General features: G+C 43.9%; 2 protein-coding genes across 3 annotated transcripts in view; both read left to right on the top strand.

Moving 5' to 3' along the window:
- The first annotated feature begins 3,050 nt into the window (after window positions 1-3,050).
- Window positions 3,051-7,717, top strand: LOC105046425 (uncharacterized). 2 transcript variants are annotated; one of them, XM_073259912.1, is made up of 3 exons: window positions 3,051-3,972; window positions 4,269-4,557; window positions 7,069-7,182. In XM_073259912.1, exons 1-3 carry the CDS (start codon window positions 3,424-3,426, stop codon window positions 7,113-7,115), a joined length of 885 nt encoding a protein of 294 aa, XP_073116013.1. In that variant the 5' UTR covers window positions 3,051-3,423; the 3' UTR covers window positions 7,116-7,182. The 2 variants fall into 2 exon arrangements, with proteins under 2 accessions (XP_073116013.1, XP_010923306.1); XM_010925004.4 differs by lacking the exon at window positions 7,069-7,182 and adding an exon at window positions 7,250-7,717 and having other exon boundaries at window positions 3,055-3,972.
- A 1,499-nt stretch (window positions 7,718-9,216) lies between these two features.
- The window catches only part of LOC140858853 (uncharacterized), a 15,824-nt gene continuing 2,518 nt past the window's right edge, over window positions 9,217-22,522 (top strand). Inside the window, exons 1-3 of the mRNA XM_073260137.1 lie at window positions 9,217-9,408; window positions 13,786-14,332; window positions 14,615-15,541. Of these exons, the coding sequence (XP_073116238.1) occupies window positions 9,217-9,408; window positions 13,786-14,332; window positions 14,615-15,541 (1,666 nt within the window). The remainder of the gene's footprint in view (window positions 9,409-13,785; window positions 14,333-14,614; window positions 15,542-22,522) is intronic.

Below are 22,522 nucleotides of genomic sequence, written 5' to 3'. Positions count from 1 at the left end.
CAGGTGAGAGCGGTCTTAAAATATCTGTCTACATCTTTTCCGTATCTAAGTTTATTCGAATATGAATAAAAATTTGAGCATCTAGCTAATATCCATGTCTATAAAAAAAAGAATATGGATATAATAAACAACTATTTAATATATATTTGAATGTCTAATTTTATTTATAATTTTATTTAATTTTATATAATATTTATTAATTTTTTAAAAAATATATAATTATATTAATATGTATTAATTAGATTTATTTTTATTTAATAATATTTTATTATATGATCATAAAATTTAATTATCTAAATTATATTCATATTTATATCTATATTTTTAATTTTTAATTTATATTCATATTTATTTGAATAAATATGGATATAATTTTTTGCATTTAGCTAATACTAGTGCCATATTTTATTCATCACACAAAAAAATATTAATACGGTCATATTGGTATATGATCCAACTTTAATCCTAATTTAAAAGATAATTAAATGGGACATTATGGTACGTGTGGGCACGTGCGTGCGTGCGTGCGTTTCTGTGGGTGTAAAGTGCACCTAACATTTTTTATGCAAACACTGGATATATCATGGGACTTATCGTCAGGACACGTCAATCTATTTACAACATCATCATGGGTATCCCCATGCCCTGCACAAAGCGGATGAGATGATCTCATGAAAAACAAAAACAAAATGATAGGCAAAGATGTAATTTAATTTTATGAGAGGTCCAATTTTCTCTCGTTAGTTCGACTGGATTCGAAGCTTCAGTTTGTTCAGATTGTGACTGGGTTTGACCAGCCCCCTGCAGGGTTGCTACTTGACGAGTACAAGGATTCACCTTCCTATGCGCAATCACCGTCGGATCATGCCGATGGATGAATATGACGGACTTTGGAGCGCTTTGAAAGCTGTGCGATGGGTGATCCAACGGTGGGTGATTTTTTTTTTTTTCTTTTGGCATTGCTTGTACCGTTGTACGCATCACTAAATATTGGCATTTCGTGTACGCATTACTAAACATAACGGCCAATAGCTATAGAGTAATAATCTCCTACGCTTGGGTTGATTTGACGGGTCCTGAGACCTCGTATGCCGAGATTGGACCAGATTGGAATGGACTACCGGACTGAAAATTCAATGACTTGGCCTATATCAGTTTTAGTTCCATGAATAATTCTTTGTACACTGCAGATGGTACAATTCTCATGTACTATTTGTAATGATTCATTCAAATACAAATTCAAAAAAAAAAAAAAATTTAAATACTGCGCCCTGTAGTTAGCTTATGAGCAAATCATCACAGACGGTATGTACGGAACTACACCGTCCACAATGCACAAAAAATTATTCTTAGTTCAATAGTTGGATTAAATCTGCAATCCACCCGATTTCACCCACAGAAAATCCTGGAGTTCATCAGCTTGAGGGAGATCTGGGTAGTTCGTGACTCATTCTATCAATAAAATCCTCACCAAAATACAAGAGCATTAGATCAAACCCTCAACCTCGGGTAAATAGGAAAAATCTCCCTACCAATGAGATCAATTGTTTTAGTTGATTTCCATGATAAAATGCACTTTCGAGTACCATGTGTTCAATTTAAAGTGTTTGTTTTATCATGCTTTTGGCCTGACACATTGATCCAGTGGTTAGACTGGTGACCCAATGATCAGCATAATGTCCGTTTTGATTCTGAAATAATAAGCGGGACTGATTTGCTCCTCCTCCTCCCTCTTTCTCTCAGGTTCTCTAACCTATGATATGATATCGTTACTTTAGTACAGCGAGCCGTTTCTCACCCTTGTTAGTTTATTCTAACAATGTCATTATTTGTTTCTCGCTTTGGGACAGATCATTCTTAGGTAATCAGAGCATTGGTCCACCAGCAGGAACAGATGGACGTTGATGCTATGCTTCTTGGTCAACGAGTCACCAAAGGGGCAACAAATCGATTGGAGGAGGCAGCAATGATGAGGGGGAGAGGGTGTTGGAGCCATCATCATCTTAGATATCGTCAACCAGGCAAAATAATAATAGTGAAAGCATCAGTATTGGATGAGAAGAAGTCAAGTCAATGAATAGAGATGCTGGAGGAATATCTTATAATCATATATGATATCTAAGATTTTTTGTGATTTTTTTTGGCATTTTTAGTTGACTCAGGATTTTCTTTTTTTACAATTCAACAATGAATTTGCTTGATTTTCTTTCTTTTTGTGTTAGGGTTTCTAATTCCTAGAGATACTACAGGGAAAAATGTGTATTTTTCATTGTTTAAATATTTCATGCTCATGATCGTGATCCTCAACATGTGCCTTTTTTTTTTTTTTTTGAAAAAAAAAATTTTCAATTAACTCTGGTGCCTTTGCTTGGAATATTTTTGTAAAAACATTTACAGATAAACTCAATCAAATTAAGAAAGATATTTTATTCTACCAAAAAAAAAAAATGAAGAAAGATATTTTCCAAGTGGCGTGGGAACTTGTTATGATTTGTTGGAATCGTTGGTAGGGAAAACCAGCAACGAGACACCATCGACGAGCATGCGGCCACGACCAATCTGTTTCATTGAGAAATTATTATTAGATGAATTGGATCTTCCTGATCCAAATCCCATACGTGTGCGGTGAATAAGTGGATGGGTTTCCATTTCTGTTTTTATCTTGAGGGTAACCTGGCGAGTGACTGTTGGACCGGTCCATCTTTTCCTCCGCCAGGACGCAACCGTTGCCGAGCTCCTCTTTCCTTTCGAGATTCCCCAGGTTGCTTTCATCTGACGTGGCTCACGAACCCTGGGCAGTCTATGTGGACCCTGTCCAATTTTGAGGCGATGCGCAACGGATAGTGGTTGTATCTTTCGCGCGAAAGAAGGATCCACCTTCCCTCGGAATGCTTTGAGAGCTGTGCAGGATGCGATCCAACGGTCGCGATCCCTGCTGAACATGACCATTTTTCTTCATTATTAACATTCATTGGACTGAAACATCCCCTTCAGCCGGCGTCCTGCCCAAAAATAAAAAATTCGATTTCGTATTTAAAACGAGCGGGCGAGCCGAAGGGAGAAAGAAGGCGGACAGAAAGAGGGGGAGTCCAAGTCCTCTTCCTTCTCTTCGCCTTTTTCCTCATCTCCGCGTCAAAATCGATCTACTCCCTCCTTCTCCTTCCCTTCCCTTCCCTCCCCCCTCCTTTTTTTTTCCCACCAAACGAACCCCCCCTTTCTAGAACCCCTCTCGTTCTTCTCTCTTCCTTCAGAACCCAGTCAATCTCCAGATATCCATTTCATTCCTCCTCTCCTTTTCTTCTTCGATTTCTTGTCTTCCTTCCTCTTTCAATCGTTTCCTTTTCTTTTTCTTGGCTTCAGTCAAGAACTGGGATTTGGAGTCATCGATATCGGGCCGTCTGATCGGTTCTTGGGGTAGGCGAGATGGATTTGTTCCACAGGGCGAAGGCGGTCCGGCTGCGGAGCCACCACGACAAGTATTTGATGGCGGACGATGACGAGGAGCACGTGCGTCAGGACCGCAACGGGGCGTCCCGCAACGTCCGATGGACGGTTGAGATCGTGGACGCGCCCGCCCCGGTGCTGCGCCTCAAGAGCCTCTACGGCCGCTACCTCACCGCCAGCAACGAGCCCTTCCTCCTCGGCGTCACCGGCCGCAAGGTCCTCCAGACCGTGCCCCCCCGCCTCGACTCCTCCGTCGAGTGGGAGCCCATCCGCGACGGCGTCCAGGCCAAGCTCAAGACCCGCTACGGCCACTTCCTCCGCGCCAACGGCGGCCTCCCGCCATGGCGCAATTCCGTCACCCACGATATCCCCCACCGCACCGCCACACAGGATTGGATTCTGTGGGACGTCGACGTCATCGACATAATCCCCAGCCCCTCTGCTTCTCCCCGCATGCCGTATCAGCCGGCCGACCATAACAGACCTTCCTCGCCCGCCAACATGTCCCCGAAGATGTCCAAGATGAAGGTCTCTTGCTCTTCTCCTTTTCTCCTTGGAATCTCCATCAGAAAATTCTTAATCGTTCTCGAAATTGTATTATTCATCTTCACTGACGTCAAATTTGCATTTTTTTTTTTTTTCTGTCGTGGTGCTGATTTGGATCATAGGTCTTGAGCTTGCATTAATTTTCCCTTTTTTTTCCTTTTTCGCACCTCAAATTTGTTCTTTAATCGGCATTCATTGTGCTGTTTCGATCTTAATTGGAGTTGAATCACTTCATTTTACTATTTATAGATAAATTTTGAATGCTTTTCTGCTGGCAGTCATCATCTTCTTTTTCTGGGTCGCCGCGCAAAGTGGAGGGTCGGACTATCCACTACTACCTCGCAGATGATGATGGCAACTTGGATGAGAGCTTCGAGGGATCTTCCTTCGTTTTCAATGGGCCAAGCGTGGAGGAGTTGACCCACAAATTGGAGGAGGAAACAAATTTCAGCGATATAATTGTGTGCTACCGAAATCCGGTGAATGGGAAGCTCTGCCCTCTTCATCTGACACTCCCACCTAACAATATGACGATGCATGTTGTGGTAGTCCAGGCCTCGTCAAAAGGTGAGTCTTACTTGATTTGCTTACTGCTGCTTGTGGATGTACCCTTTTTTGTGTCTTTCTTCGGATAGTGGATCGAAATTTGTTCATTATTTCTCTCCAACTTCATGATACTCTTGAGATTGTTAAAATTGGGTTGCACATGCTTGTTATAAACTCATTGATCCTTTATTTCTTGATAAAAATATAGAGATATGCTTGATATAATTTTTCTCTGTTGTTAATTGGAAACTTTGATAAATTACAGAATTGAGGAATCTTTCTCTACTTCACATGCGGCACTGAATTTTGTGTTCCTTTCTTGTTTATTTCATCACCTTTGGCAGGATATGATTGAATTCAGCTATTATAAGATAAAAGCTTATAATTAGTACCTTTGGTCATTTACATCGGTGTCCATGTCTACTTGTTTTGATACAGATTTTGAGTGCAATCTTACTTTTGTTATCTCCATTTAGCTTATAGAATAAGTAGAGTTGTGCTTAAGTTTATCTTGAGCGTGGCTCAATTAATTTCGAGGTGAAGCTGAGGTATTCATGAGCAACTTTCTAAGAACAACTTAAGTAGATTAGTTAACCAATTTTTGCTGATTAATTAGTTAGCAGAAAAACACTTTAACATGAAAGTTTAGTTATTCTCTTTACAAACTAGATTAGACCTGATTACAAACTTCATGCGGTCACCTTTTGAGATGTTTGCTTACTGCATTGAGATGTGTTTCCTTTGCTTGGTCTTCATTCGATTTCAGTCTTCTGCTTAATGTGTTTGACGGATGAAACCCCCAGTTTAGTGTTATAGACTGTTGGTATTTTGTGGCTACTGCCCTGCATAAGTTTTAGTTGTTGTATACTTGGCTTGATTAAAATTCTAGTTTTTATGTCTATAAATATTTGTTCACAAACTTTTAATCTTTCCAGTGGCAGAGATTTCCACATCTCCAATTAATAGATGAATTCATACTCCTAGAGTAATATGCACTTGTCTTCTGCTTGTGCCCTTCCATTCGCATAGAGACATACTGGTTACTATATTAGTGCATTCTTTTCAGTGGGCATGTATCTTGTTTAAAGTTTGCTTTCCTTTGTTACTGACCATCTGCTTCAAAGAACTGGGGGATGTGGAACATATATTTATCTTTTCCAATTATCTTGGAGGTTCTGTTGGATCAGTCTATAAAACATGTTGAGAGATAATTTTCTCCTTTCAAAACCATATTTGATGCGAGTCTTACTACACATCCAAAGCAACTGCATCTTCCGGAAATTTTCCACTAATAATTAGATTTAAGGATCTCTTTTTCTGGTATTTGCTCTGGATTGTTGCCATTGAAGTGTTTGTTGTCCAGATTTTTTTCTGGTAAAAGATTGGGATGTACTTGGAAAGTTTACTGGTTGGAATCGCATTTTAGGTGAATATGGAAAAGCTTGTATTTTAGGAAAACCAGAATTCCAGACCTTTGCTGTAGAAGGTGCTAAGCATGAAGGCTTCGTGTCCTTCACAAGATTTATGTTCTTTGTTTCTGGTGATTTGTTTATGACCTGTTCCATTTATCCATTGGCCTGGAGACCACTTTCGGCAGTGGTTGTGATCTGCTCATCATATGAACTGTGTGTGCTTTGTGTATACCTTCATGCTCTCAACTTTGATGCATGTTAACTAGAGCATTTATCTTAATAGTTGAAATAAGCTAACCAAGGAAGGTCAGTATATGCACAAAGTTATGTGGAAGGAAAAGTTAGCCAGAACTGGAAAAGAGGATGTTGTTGCTTAGTTCAATAGCCAAACAATAAATGCATCATATGCGCACCATGGTGGCAGGCAAACTGCAATATGATGATAGAGGCAATGACTTTATATGTCTACACTATTACAGTTCCAGCCATGCATTGAAGGTTGCATGTCCAATAAAAGATGACTCTGATAAGGGAAATCTGGTAGGACGGTAAAAGCGGATCACTGGAGAAAAGCTTGTTGGTAGCTGTGAAGGATGATCTGAGATTTATATCATTGTATGAGCAGATGACTAGGTTAACCTATAAAAATGACCCTGGTAGATGGAATAATGCCTTGTTAGGTGTAACGAAGATTACAAGGCGCAATGACAACCAGATCAGATAACTGAATGCTGCAGACTGGAAAAACACCCCTATGCAGTCACCAGTAGTTATGATTAGTTGCCATGGGTATCATGTGCTTCTTTTTTCTTGTAACTAAATTTCTTAGATTTCATGCAAATGCTTTCCTGTGATATCAACTATTACATGAAATTGCCATTATAAGATGACCTGAACAAGAGTGTAAATCAACCTCAATGAAATGCCCGTGCCTTTACATACATATGTTTATACCATGCATTCATGCGCATGCGTGAATGGACTTAATAAGGTTCTACTTTCATGCAAGTAGCCTCTTAAAACATATTATATGCTATGTTGATATGCATGCCTATTGCTTAGCCATCCTTCACAGCAATCTAGTGTTGATAGTGTGTAATGGATGAAATACCCCATGTAGTTCTGATCCCTGGACTCTTGGATTTGAACGGTTGTTGCCTGCATTAGTTGTAGCTGACCGATTGTTACAAGGTTTGGTTGCTTTTCTTTTCTGTCTTTGAAATATATTCTCAGAGGTTAATATGAATTTTAAGGTTTCATTTCTATCAACTTTGTTAACAGAATTTTTCTGACCTTTGCAGTGGCAAAGACTTTCGCTTGGCCAATTGCTGAATGAATTTATGCAGTCGAACATCACATCCACTGGATCTGTACATTATGCCATTCCATTCACTTACAGGTGCATAATGAATAATATTTTTAGCCATTCTTTATAGGCTGGCATGGATCTCAATCACAGTTTATCCTGCTTTGCTATCAAATATCTGCTCCTATGGAGGTTGGACATGATATCAGCAAAGATATTTTTCAAAAATATTGGGGGTTTTGTAGGACCAGTCTATCAAAAATGTTGAAGGATAATTCTCTCCTTGCTGCCATACTAGATCGTCTCATTACAGAGACAAAATCAAACTGCATGTGCTGGAAAATTTTGATTTGTAATTATATGTCAAATGTCTCATTTTGATGGTAGGCATTTATCTTTGCCATTGATGCATCTATGGTACATACTTATTTGGTGGATGATTGGAAAAAGCTTGCGGTCTAAATTTTGGAGAGTTGAGTTCTGAACTGTGGAAGAAGCAAAAGATAAAGACTTTCTGTGCTTTACATTGTTTATGCCCTCTTATATATCTCTGGTGGTCTATTACGCCCCCTTTTGTACGCCTGGAGACCATTCTGCCAATAATCGTGACATTTTTTGGCAAATGCCTCCAGAGTTCAGGCTGTCGACTTCGTGGATAGGAAATGACAACTCTGGGCCCATCATATATTAGTAATTTTCATCTTCTAATGTCTATAAAACTGCTGCATCTTTTCTTCTTATCTTTCATACTATATTTTAAGGTTAGGCAAAACTTTATGTATATATGTTCTGTTCAAAAGCTTAAAATGGCATAGGGAGGGATTTTGGAGTGGAAAATAGTTTTAAAGAAATGCCATGGCTGGACCAATTCGTTCAAAATTATTGTTTAATTATACAACAAACTGGCATATTATGATATCTTCAGGACATATTCCCAATCTTCATTAAAGATTATTCCTGCTATAGAAGTATCATTCTTTGTCTAACATGTCAAAGACTGTTATCTCAGCTTGCACCTCTCTCTCCGAAATAAGAGTCATTCCCTCGAGTATTCGTATTATATCTGGCTTAGAAGTGCTCTATTTTATAATACATAGCACTAAGCTAATGGATTTAGTATTGTGCCAAATGACTGAATTATTTGCATTATTGATGCCTTGATTCCGCTCCCAAGTAATCTACCTTCCCTAAAAGGAGCCCTTCACAAAGAAGAGCTCGACTGCACTATTGGCATCCAGATGCCGGTCCAAGAAATCCACCTTCCCTAAAAAGACCTTGACTACATTATTGACACCTAGATTCCGGTCCAAAGTAATCTACCTTTCTAAAAGTATCTTTAAACCATTTCGGGCAGAGAAATTATTGGTTCACAGTGGCTCAGGGATAATTTATTAGTTAAAAAGCATTAAATACATCATAGCGGGTATTGTTAAGCAGGAAAAAGGATTAAATCGATGTTAATGAGAGAAAAGGTCCAACCAATAATTGGTCTTCGGGTGTGGGCAAGGAGAGCTTGCCGCGTGTCTATCGGTTATCAATTTCTAATTGCCTGTTGAGTGGCCTGCTTTGAGATCCCCGACCACCTCTCTGCTTTTCTCTACGTATTATGGAGAGGAGGGTGAGTGTTGCAATTTTCAGAGGTTTTCTGAACGAGCCATGAATTCGTAGAAAAGCAGCCTCTGATCAACTTCACTTGGAGAAAAAAGCCTTCTCCTAGAAGGCTCTCTGGTCTAAATATTTCTAGGAGACGTGCTGCCTAGGAGGTTGACCATAATGCGACTGTTCTGATGCAATTTTTCATAGTTAGCATTCGAATGTATTTCTAATGCCTTTCTTTATCCATAAAATCCATGCAGACAAAGTCTTTTCATTACTGTTTCATGTACTGCATATGGATATATGGCAATATCGATAACTTCTTGGTGCGGTTTCTATCGACGTCGGTTCGTCTATTAGGTGTTAATGCACGGCTTCCTCCTTCGCACACGGCATACAGAATGCACGTCTCTTCCGCACGTCACACGGTTTCTGACCTTCGGGAACACGTCACCGTCGCCTTCTTTTCTAAGTGGATCAGGTGGTAACCAGGCCAGGTGGGTTTTATTTTGGGGTGAACGGCGATCCGTTCTGACGGAGAAGTTTGAATGCAAGTTGGTCTTTGGATTTATTGTTACGATTTAATGGAAAGTCGTTTTAAGTAAGTTTCATATTTTTTACGGCATCCACTCAAATAACTTGGAAACATGTTAACCTCGAGAATCAGCCCTCCTGATTTTCTTGTGTTTTTTTTTTCCCTCTTGTCGGAATGGGATGCCTGACGCCATGTTGCAAGCATATGCACACTAGTCTCACTGTGAACTAGTATCATGCTCAATTGAGAGGCAAAAATGTTGCATATATAATGTTTAATTGATCAACAATTCATCTTTTTTTTTTTCCCCTTTGATTTAGTGAAATGGTGAGGCTTTAACATCACGTTCCTAGAACAAAAATTAATGACATGCCTTCACGGCCCAAAAACAAAAACTACGCTTTTGGCTTACAACCATTATAAATATATAAATATTAAATAATATATATATTTTTTCAATGTGGTATGCCTTGAAGAGAAAATACCGCAGCCATTATTTCTAATTCAGTTAAAGAGCATGGATCTTTGCCTCCCCCGTGACTTCAAAGATGTGTTTTGGGTTGACATGGGTTCAATACCAAATGTTTTATATGATGTTTTATTTTTGAATTTTACTACGGTATTTTTAATTTTTTTTATAATTTTTTTACTAATTTTTTTAATTATATTTTAATATAAATAATGTCAACTTATTTGTCAGCAATCAATTTTAATTGTTTATACATAATTGATACGATAAATATTGGGTATAAAATATTCTCGCCGAAGTTCGTGACAGAAGTGACTCTCCAGGGATTCTACCGACTTCCGACCTTCGGCGACATCTTTCCGAACCTTTCCGGCGGCCGAGCCTCCGCAACATTCTCAAGTTCTGCCGACGGATAAACCCCCACCAGCGTCGACCGGATTCTTCACGACGGACGGACTCCACCCAAGTTTCCACGATGATCGACCACCTTCTAGACTTCATCCGGACTCCTACGGGAGCCGGACTTCGTCCCCGACTCCGACTGCAGGAAGACTTCATCCGAACTCCTACGGGAGCCGGGCTTCGTCCCCGCCTCCGACTGCAGGAAGACTTCATCCGGACTCCTATGGGAGCCGGACTTCATCCCCGACTCCAACTGCAGGAAGACTTCATCCGGACTCCTACGGGAGCCGGGCTTCGTCCCCGACTCCGATTGTAAGAAGACTTCGTCCGGACTCCTACGGGAGCCGGACTTCACCCCTGACTCCGACTGCAGGAAGACTTCGTCCGGACTCCTACGGGAGCCGGACTTCGTCCCCGACTCCGACTGCAGGGAGACTTCATCCGGACTCCTACGGGAGCCGGACTCCGTCCCCGACTCCGACTGCAGGTAACTTCGTCTGGACTCCTACGGGAGTCGGACTTCATCCCCGACTCCAACTGTAGGAAGACTTCATCCGGACTCCTACGGGAGCCGGACTTCGTCTCCGACTCCAACTGCAGGAAGACTTCATCCGGACTCCTACGGGAGCCGGGCTTCGTTCCCGCCTCCGACTGCAGGAAGACTTCGTCCGGACTCCTACGGGAGCCGGACTTCATCCCCGACTCCGACTGCAGGAAGACTTCATCCGGACTCCTACGGGAGCCGGACTTCGTCCCCGACTTGATGGTGTTGGGTATAAAATACCCCCCAGCCGAAGTTCGTGACAGGAGTGACCCTCCAGGGATTCTACCGACTTCCGACCTTCGGCGACATCTTTCCGAACCTCTCCGGCGGTCGAGCCTCCGCAATATTCTCAAGTTCTGCCGACGGATAAACCCCCACCAGCGTCGACCGGATTCTTCATGACGGACGGACTCCACCCAAGTTTCCACGATGATCGACCACCTTCTAGACTTCATCCGGACTCCTACGGGAGCCGGACTTCGTCCCCGACTCCGACTACAGGAAGACTTCATCCAGACTCCTACGGGAGCCGGACTTCGTCCCCACCTCCGACTGCAGGAAGACTTCATCCGGACTCCTACGGGAGTCGGACTTCGTTCCCGACTCCAACTGCAGGAAGACTTCATCCGGACTCCTACGGGAGCCGGGCTTCATCCCCGACTCCGACTGCAGGAAGACTTCGTCCTGACTCCTACGGGAGCCGGACTTTATCACCCACTCCGACTGCAGGAAGACTTCGTCCGGACTCCTATGGGAGCCGGACTTCATCCCCGACTCCGACTGCAGGAAGACTTCATCCGGACTCCTACGGGAGCCGGACTCCGTCCCCGACTCCGACTGCAGGTAGACTTCGTCCTGACTCCTACGGGAGCCGGACTTCGTCCCCGACTCCGACTACAGGAAGACTTCATCCGGACTCCTATGGGAGCCGGACTTCATCCCCGACTCCAACTGCAGGAAGACTTCATCCGGACTCCTACGGGAGCCGGGCTTCATCCCCGCCTCCGACTGCAGGAAGACTTCGTCCGGACTCCTACGGGAGCCGGACTTCGTCCCCGACTCCGACTGCAGGAAGACTTCATCCGGACTCCTACGGGAGCCGGACTCCGTCTCTGACTCCGACTGCTGGTAGACTTCATCTGGACTTTTACGGGAGCCGGGCTTCGTCCCCGACTCCGACTGCAGGAAGACTTCGTCCGGACTCCTACGGGAGCCGGACTTCGTCCCCGACTCTAACTGCAGGAAGACTTCATCCGGACTCCTACGGGAGTCAGACTTCGTCCCCGACTCCAGCCGCAGGTAGTCTTCATCCGGACTCCTACAGGAGCCGGTGGTGCGGACACCAGAGCCATAAAAAATCGACAACATAATTTAAGTTCGATTTGGATCGAAGAAGTCTCATTAAATTGATTCTACTTCAGTTATTTATTTTCAGTCAATAAATTTTAATGTATTTGGCTTTGGGTCCATAGGGCCATACTTGGATTTGTCCACGTCACCTTTGGAGCCACCACTCTCCACATGCCAAGAGAAGAAATATGCATGCCAGCATGTGCCGTGCTCATGCCAAGTTGTGTCAAGCATCAAGCACCCACATGGAGTTCCATTTCTTCCTTAGAATTCCTTAAGAGTTCTTGGCTACTTACTTATTTTGTTGAAGGCTGATTTCTTTCCTATGGTAGATTATAATGCTTTACTTTTTTGTGGAGGGTTGATTTCTTCCTAGTAAAGATAAGAGATTCCTAAACAAACAGGACCCTTAGAGTCCTATATAAATTCTTGTATCTTTCATGAAAAAAATAATGAAAGATTTTACAAACTCCACAAATACTTGTGTCAATCGCTCCGAGAGGGAGAGGGTGTGAGACCCAAAATCGCCCCACAAGGGGAGGGTGTGAGGCCCACTTTCTATCCTATTCCTTCTACTTAAGATTCAGTGTTCCTGCGACTCTGATCGACTCCACCATCTACCCACGCAAGCCTATTCCGTCGAGAGAAGATCTGTCTCCTCCAAAATTTTCATCTGTCGTGCTGAGAGGAGTGATTTCTTATTCTACAGATCATATGCTGTCAAGGACCTTCATTCCTTAACAATTGATCTTTGATTTTTTTTTTTAATCCGATGTTGGTAAAGACCTAATTCTTTATCGATGGATCTGTTTGGTTAAAAGATTAAGAGCCCTAATCAAAGTAGTTTCTTAACTACCACGATCTAGATTCTTATCATCTTCTTAGATTTTCTCACGGGTTTAATATTTTATTTTCTCTCATTCCATTCTTATTTCTTTTTGCATTTACTCGTGAGCATGTTTAATTTCTGCTATCTGTTTATGAAATTTTCTATTACTAATTATTCACTGATCTCTCGAATGGCATTCGTCTGTATCATTTAGATTGATCTCGCTTTAGTCTCGTATCAATCAATCACGCCTCCTGAGCAGAGTATAGGCAACTATACTGTCTGTCCTGGGAATAATGAACCCCTGGCCGGACGTGATTTGTTGTTGATGAACAGAAGAAAGCTTGATTATTAGGATTGATTTTCTTTTTTAGGATTGTCCCACATCAATTTGGTATCAGAGCAGGTTGATTAGGGTTTTAGTTTAAATTCAGCAATTTAAATCTCCGTAAGTTAAATTTTCGTACTCTAAATTTTATACTTTACTTTCAAGTATTTTAATTTTTATTGCACCTTATTTCTGCATCTTAGAGTTGCATGACCACTAGATCAGGTACCTGGTACCAACATCCTACTTCCCCATCCAACACCAATATGGATCCCAATATAGCAGCCATCATTAATGCTCTGACTGAAAAGTTTGATGACATAAAAAATTTTATGAAAGCCATGGATGAGAGAATAGTGGTATTAGAAGAAGCTAGGCAGAAACAACCTGAACCTGAGTCTCCCGACTACCTATAGGACAAAGAGGTAGGAATCTAGAACTTGATCGACCTATAGGAGCATGCCCGTACCATAACCAGTTCGATCAAGATGAGCATATTCTTAGGAATGTGAAAGTCGAAGCTCCAAGTTTTGATGGTTGTCTAGATCCGAGAGAGTACCTAGATTGGGAATCAAGTATGGACCACTATTTTGGATGGTACGAAATGTCTGAAGCAAGGAGAGTTAGGTTTGCTAGGATGAAATTGGTGAGGCAAGCCCGACTTTATTGGGAAAGTATTGAGCATCTTCTCAATCAGAGAAGACAAGATCCGATAGAAACCTGGGATGAGATGAAAGAAAAACTCAGAGAGAAGTACCTCCCCATCTCTTACCAACAAAGACTTTTAGATCAATGGCAGAGGCTTACTCAAGGGAATAGATCAGCCACCGAGTATATCATGAGATTTGATGAACACCTCATGAGATATGGAGTAGCCGAAGATAGAGTTGTTACCTTATCTAGATTTAGAGTTGGATTACGAGAGGATATTCAGCGTAAGCTCTTTCTGCGAGAGGTAACCACGTTGGAACAAGCTTATCAACTTGACTTAGATTTTGAAAGATTTTCTAGATATTCGACTCCCCGTCGTCCTGAATCCAACTGAGTAACCCCTTCTGGATCGAGACCTAATATTAATCAAACTCCTAGTAACGGACCTCCACTTACAAATCCTATTGGGAGAAAAGAAGATAAAGGAAAAGGAGCTATAGGAGAGTTATCAAAAGAAAGTAGTTCTCGATCTCATTGCTTCAAGTGCCATGGTTACGGTCACTTTGCTGCACAATGCCCCAACCGATCATTATTCGTAGAAGAATTAGAAGAAAAAACTCTAGAAAATATTGAGAAAGTTTATGAAGCTGATCCAGATTTAGCCGAGCAATTTGAGAGTACTGAGGTCATCCTAGGTTATGCCACATCTGAGTTAGACCTTAGGCTTGGAGTCGTTAGGTATGTCCTAGCCCAAACTAAGAAAAGTGAAGACTGGCGTAGGACCTCTATTTTCCATACCTTCATAAAATTTGGCCATAAAATTTATAAGGTGATCATTGATAGCGGTAGCTGTATCAATGCCATCTCCACCGACATGGTTAAGCGATTAGGATTAACTCCTGTAGATCATCCCAGTCCATACCGTGTGTCTTGGATTGATTCCTCTTCTATTTCCATCAAATTTAGATGCCGTGTGCCCATCCAGCTTCATTCCTATCAGGATCATGTGTGGTGCGATGTCTTACCTATGGAAGTCGGAAGTATCATATTAGGTCGGCCTTGGCTATTCGATAATGATGTTACGATTTATGGCCATACCAACTCCTGTAGCTTTACTCATCAGGGTAAGAAGATCACAATTAATCCTTCCCCACCTAAGGCTACTAATAGAAAGATAGGCGATGGACCAAAAGAAAATCTTAAGAAGAGAAGCCTCAATTTGATAGGTGCTAAAGAATTAGAGACGACCATGAGTGAAGGATCACCAGTTTGGATGCTTGTTGCTAGAGAAGTTCGTGAGGATTCTAAGGTGAATTATCCTAAGAAAGTAGCTAGCCTTCTTACTGAGTTTCATGATGTCTTTCCTGAGGATCTTCCAAATTACTTACCGCCTATGAGAAACATTCAACATGCCATTGATTTAGTTCCTGGATCTACCCTACCCAACTTATCCCACTATAGGTTGAACCCTAATGAGCATGCCGAGCTACAAAGACAAGTTGGAGAGCTGATAAAAAAAAGATTTGTGAGGAAGAGTTTGAGCCCTTGCGCGGTTCCTGCACTACTGACTCCAAAGAAAGATGGTACATGGAGGATGTGCATAGATAGCCGTGCCATTAACAAGATCACCATTAAGTACCGCTTTCCCATTCCTAGGTTAGATGACATGTTAGATATGATGGCCGGATCCACTATCTTTTCTAAGATCAATCTTAAGTGTGGTTACCATCAAGTAAGGATTAGATCGAGAGATGAGTGAAAAACTGCTTTCAAGATAAAAAATAGTTTATATGAGTGGATGGTGATGCTATTTGGATTATCTAATGCTCCTAGTACCTTCATGAGGTTGATGACCCAAGTACTATGATCATTTATAGGAGTATTTGTAGTCGTATATTTTGATGACATTTTGATCTATAGTCGAACTAGGGAAGACCATTTAGATCACTTCCAAAGAGTGTGTCAAGTTCTTAAAACAGAAAGCTTGTATGCTAATCCTAAGAAGTGCGCTTTTATGACAGACCATATCATCTTTTTAGGTTTTGTTGTTACCCACAATGGTGTATCTGCTGATCCTGAAAAGATTAGAGCAATAGTTGAGTGGCCGGTGCCCAAGAGTGTGCATGATGTGCGGAGTTTTCATGGATATCAACCTAGAAAACCAATAAACCTCATCCCACTACCTATGCATGCTAGGATTTTCGAATCTGCAGAGTCATTTGCACAGCATGTCAAGAGTCTGCATAAAGAGATCAGTAAAAAAATTAGTATGAGTAATAAAGTTTATAAACAGAATGCAGATTCTCATCGACGTGTTCAAGAGTTTGCAGAGGGAGACTATGTGATGGTTCGATTGAGGCCTGAACGGTTTCCCCCTGGAACCGTAAAGAAGTTACATGCCCGAGGAGCAGGTCCGTTTAAGATCATAAAGAAAATCGGATCAAATACGTATGTTGTGGACCTACCTTCTGATTTTGGAATTAGCTCTACTTTTAACATTACAGATCTTGTCACCTATAAAAAACCAACTCGGATACCTAGTGAGCCATTTGAGCCAGAACCAACCTTTGAGAGCAAACCTATCCCTGAGTGTCCACCAGCCAAAATGTCAGCAAAACACGATCAGATTGAGAGAATTTTGGATAAGCAGATCCTTTCCACCCGGAGTCGAGGCTATCCGCGGTATCTGGTCAGATGGCGAGGTCGATCGGAGTCTGAAGATACCTGGATCACTCGAGAAGAGCTGCAACGTATTGATCCCGATCTACTTGAGCATCACCAGAGCGGAATCGACCTACACTCGACAGGGTCGAGTTTTTCCCACCCCGAGAGAATTGGTGCGGACACCAGAGCCATCAAAAATCGGCAATATAATTTAAGTTCGATTTGGATCGAAGAAGTCTCATTAAATTGATTCTACTTCAGTTATTTATTTTCAGTCAATAAATTTTAATGTATTTGGCTTTGGGTCCATAGGGCCATACTTGGATTTGTCCACGTCACCTTTGGAGCCACCACTCTCCACATGCCAAGAGAAGAAATATGCATGCCAGCATGTGCCGTGCTCATGCCAAGTTGTGTCAAGCATCAAGCACCTACATGGAGTTCCATTTCTTCCTTAGAATTCCTTAAGAGTTCTTGGCTACTTACTTATTTTGTTGAAGGCTGATTTCTTTCCTATGGTAGATTATAATGCTTTACTTTTTTGTGGAGGGTTGATTTCTTCCTTGTAAAGATAAGAGATTCCTAAACAAACAGGACCCTTAGAGTCCTATATAAATTCATGTATCTTTCATGAAAAAAAATAATGAATGATTTTACAAACTCCACAAATACTTGTGTCAATCGCTCCGAGAGGGAGAGGGTGTGAGACCCAAAATCGCCCCACAAGGGGAGGGTGTGAGGCCCACTTTCAATCCTATTCCTTCTACTTAAGATTCAGTGTTCCTGCGACTCTGATCGACTCCACCATCTACCCATGCAAGCCTATTCCGTCGAGAGAAGATCTGTCTCCTCCAGAATTTTCATCTGTCGTGCTGAGAGGAGTGATTTCTTATTCTACAGATCATATGCTGTCAAGGACCTTCGTTCCTTAACAGTTGATCTTTGATTTTTTTTTTTTTAATCCGATGTTGGTAAAGACCTAGTTCTTTATCGATGGATCTGTTTGGTTAAAAGATTAAGAGCCCTAATCAAAGTAGTTTCTTAACTACCATGATCTACATTCTTATCATCTTCTTAGATTTTCTCACGGGTTTAATATTTTATTTTCTCTCATTCCATTCTTATTTCTTTTTGCATTTACTCGTCAGTATGTTTAATTTCTGCTATCTGTTTATGAAATTTTCTATTACTAATTGTTCACTGATCTCTCGAATGGCATTCGTCTGTATCATTTAGATTGATCTCGCTTTAGTCTTGTATCAATCAATCATGCCTCCTGAGCAGAGTATAGGCAACTATACTGTCTATCCTGGGAATAATGAGCTCCTGACCGGACGTGATTTGTTGTTGATGAACAGAAGAGAGCTTGATTATTAGGATTGATTTTCTTTTTTAGGATTGTCCCGCATCAGCCGGGCTTCCGCCCAGAACTCCTGTTGCAGGTAGACCTCATCCGAACTCCTACAAAGGTCGGACTCCGAACTTCTACCGCAAACGACCTACCCCAAGCTTCTGCTACAAGCGGTCTACTTCAAATTTCTACTACGAGCGGTCCGCACCGGATTTTCACTGTAAGCCTTCACCCGAGCTCCCATTGTGGATGCATTCCTTCCGGATCTCCATTACAGGCAGGCTTCGGCCGAGTTTCCTCGATAAATGATCCCCATCCGAACTCCTACGGAGATCGGACTCCGACCGAACTCCTGTAGTGGATAGATTTCGGACGAATTCCTACGACACACGGATTCCAGCAGTCGGACCACTCCAGCGGATGAACCTCTCCAGTGCCATCCGACACCCACTGACCGATCGATCCTCTGTCGAATTCTGCGTGAAATCGAACTTCGTCTGCGGAAAGCCTCTGACTGAGCTCCTACAGCGAATGGCCCTCGCCTGTAGTATTAATGCCCAACAGCACCCAACGATAGAAGGCTCGCCAGCAACATCCGAGCTCCTCTCAGATGGATAGCTGCCTCTCTCCGCCAGACGCTTCAATCGAGCTTCGGCCGACAGGCCTGGACTCCTTGACAGGCCACAGTGATGGCCACGACTCTGCTCCACTTCCTGCGATGGATACCACGCAGCTTCACCACTCCCTGACAGGCCGCAGTAATGGCCACGACTCTGCTCCACTTCTTGCGATGGATTCCGTGCGGCTCCTCCACTCTCTGGCAAGTCGCGACAACGGACGCCGCTCCACTCCCCGCAACAGACTCCATGTGGCGGGCCACGGTGATGGCCACGATTTTGCTCCACTACTCTTCATAACAAACTCCTCCTGACCCCGAGTGGCCCACTACCAGACGGTTACAAACATCGCTATCAGTCTGTTGCACCCTTCGTCTATAAAAGGGGGACTCCAGATACGTTATTCTCTAAGCTCTAATTTCTATCCCAAAACTCTGCTAAAATTTTCGTTCGAGCACTCCATTCTTGTTGAGGCAGAGAACTGACTTGAGCATCGGAGGGTCTTGCCGGAGTAACCCCAACTCTGGTTTAGACTTCCTTTGCAGGTCCCGGCGGCGACCATGACTCCCTCGACTCCAGCTTCTCCGACACAGACGAATTTTTGCACCAACAGGATTGACGCTAGAGGAAGGGCTGAACCTTCGCAGTATCCTTGTTCTTAAAGGAGCACTCAACGGGACCACCTCCGATCACCTTCTCCGACATCCTCTTCTCCCTCCTCTGCTAGATCTTCGCCCGATGCCCCCCCGCAAAGCATCCACTCGACGATCCACGACCTCTGCGGCCAGATCTCAGGCTCCGGCCTCACCCCCAGTTTCCCAGGCTCCTCCTCCGACGACGACGGCGGTTGGTGCAGAGCAATTCGACCTACTAGTTCAGCAGGTCAGAGGCCTCACTGAAGCGGTGCAGGCCATACAGTAGCAACAGCAGCCGCAGGCATCAGTGCGACTGGAGAGAGCATCGCCAGAACTCCAAAATCCGATGGTAGGATGGGCCACTTGGGCCAGTCGCTCTATCTTTCTCGGAAAGACGAATCCGAGGGTGGAGAGCCCTCAGTCAGATCACGATTCTACTCCTGGAAGATCTCTACCTCCATTCTGCTAGAAGACCCTCGAGACCCACAGTCGAGAGGATTTTCTGGATCAAAGGCTCCAGGAGATGAACCGACGGATCGAGGAACTCCGCCACGCACCCCCTGCTTATGGTGAGGACATTTGTACTGACCCTCCCTTCTCTCAAATGATCATGCAGGAACCGATCCCGCCAAACTTCAAGCTCCCTCAATTCGAAAGCTACGACGGGACTTCGGACCCAGTTGACCATCTGGAGGCCTTCCGGACAATGATGCTGCTCCATGGCGCACCAAATGCCATCCTATGCCGAGCTTTTCCGTCCACCTTGAAGGGAGCAGTGAGAAACTGGTACTCGGGGCTGAAGCCGGATACCATCTTTTCCTTTGATCATATGAGCCATCAGTTTGCGGCTCATTTTGTTAGCAGCCGGCGTCCCCGGAGGGGTTCGGAGTCCCTCATCAACATCAAGCAAAGGGAGGGGGAGTCAATTCGGGCTTACGTCAACCGTTTCAATGTCGCCGCGTTGGAGGTCCGGAACTTGGATCAATCGGTCGCGATGGCCGCTTTGAAAGGCGGCCTTCAGAAGAACGACCTTCTATTCTCTCTGGAAAAGAAGTACTCCAGGGATTTTGCCGATCTGTTAGCTCGGGCCGAAGGGTACGCCCGAGCAGAAGAAGCCTTCAAGATGAAGGATGAGGAGAACGTGAGAGAGCGGCAGGCGGGAGACTCGAGTAGGCCCGCAGTCGAAAAAGGGCCGAGAGAAGTTTGGCCACATTCTCGAACTCCTCCTGGGCACAAGCGCACCCAGACTCCTCCCCGAGCATGCAGGCAGAGAAGCCCAGAGCACCGGGTTCGGCGGGGCTCTCCCCCAGGGAGATTCCACAGCTATGCCCCCCTCAACGCATCGAAAACCCAGGTGCTGATGGAAGTCAGAGAGCAGCTCCCAAGGCCAGAAAGGATGCGCATGCACCCCGAGAAGCGCAAACCTAATAAGTTCTGCCTCTACCATCGTGACCACGGCCACGACACGGAGGAATGCATTCGACTCCGAGATGAGATCGATGAGCTCATCAGACGAGGTCGACTCGACAGGTTCATTCGACGCCGACCTGAGGGTAGAGAGGATCGACCAAGGGCCCTGCCGTAGCCTGAGCCGCTGAGGAGGGAAGAGCAGCCCGAGGATCGGCCTCCAATTGGGATCATCAACTCCGTCTCTGGAGGACCTTGACAGGAAGCAGACCTTCTACACCCCTGAAATTTGAAAAACTTGTAAATGTATTGCGAATGACCCCGCTTTAAATCAAGATTCCTTTCAGACTTGCACATCTTTCCCTTTTTGGCATGGACTTGTAACGACAGGGGACGACCCCTTCGGACAATGAAAACAAACCCTAATGTGGGCAAAGTTGAAAGTCCGATTATTTTTAGACCGGATGGGGGAGAGGCCATACAGCGCCCATATGCACCCCCACAGTCATGTTAGGGACAGGAGGAGAACCTCACCCTCACATGAACAAGGTCGAAAGTCCAGTTATTTTTAGGCCGGATGGGGGAAGAGGTCATACAGCACCTATATGTGCCCCCACAGCCATGTTAGGGATAGGAGGAGAACCTCGTCCTGATATGAACAAGGTCGAAGGCCCGGTTATTTGTAGACCGGATGGGGGGAGAGGCCATGCAGTGCCCATATGCGCCCCCACAGCCACATTAGGGACAGGAGGAGAACCTCGTCCTAACATGAGCAAAGTCGAAGGCCCGGTTATTTTTAGACCGGATGGAGGGAGAGGCCACACAGCGCCCATATGCGCCCTCACAGCCATGTTAGGGACAGGAGGAGAACCTTGCCCTAACATGAGCAAGGTAGAAGGCCCGATTATTTGTAGACCGGATGGGGAGAGAGGCCATGCAGCGCCCGTATGCACCCCCACAGCCATGTTAGGGACAGGAGGGGAACCTCGTCCTAACATGAGCAAGGTCGAAGGCCCGGTTATTTGTAAATTGGATGGGGGGAGAGGCCATACAGCGTCCATATGCACCCCCACAGCAATGTTAGGGATAGGAGGAGAACCTCGCCCTAACATGAGTAAGGTCGAAGGCCTGGTTACTTGTAGACCGGATGGGGGAGAGGCCATACAGTGCCCATATGTGCCCCCACAGCCCTATTAGGAACAGAAGGAGAACCTCGTCCTAACCTGAGCTGAAACCGATCACATCAGAAATAGAAGAAGAACCTCGTCCTGACACCAATTAAGGTCCGGCCATTCGAGACCCGACAAGAAAGAAGAAAACATTCTCGACGGCCCTTCTACGCTACCGCGACTTCGTGAAAAGCTAGAGAGAACCCTTGCCTAAAAGAAGGAGAGAAATGTGAAGGAACAGCAGCGGGCTACCCCAATAAAAAATGGAGGCCAAACTACACTAAAAATACAAAGGACCTCATCTCCATGAAGAAGGAGGAAGAGAAAGTAAGATCTACGGTCACGAATAAAAAGACAAATCAACACGGTGATGGTTAGGAACCTCCAAACGGTGTCGACGCCGAACCAATCAAAAATACAAGAAACTCGGTAATGACGATCTAATACAAAGATGAACAAGGAACCTTTGAACAACATCAACATCGTACGGGATAAAAATGAAAGAAGTCCGGTGCACGATAATTCAACACGACGCACGGATAAGGTAACAAAGACCTTCTTTTCATTTCATTAGCAAAGTATGCGTTACAGAGCCCGGAAGGCCGAAAAAAAAAATACAACAACAACAAACAAACAACGGCAAAAGAAGACACATAGAAGGACAAAAGGCAAAAGAGCCCTAAGGGGGCCCGACTTCCTCCGACTTCGAACTTTCGGCTTC

Source organism: Elaeis guineensis, chromosome 6 (genome assembly GCF_000442705.2).
Source record: "Elaeis guineensis isolate ETL-2024a chromosome 6, EG11, whole genome shotgun sequence".
NCBI lineage: Eukaryota > Viridiplantae > Streptophyta > Magnoliopsida > Arecales > Arecaceae > Elaeis > Elaeis guineensis.
Note: the sequence above shows the minus strand (reverse complement) of the source record. Positions and strands in the feature narration are given on the sequence as shown.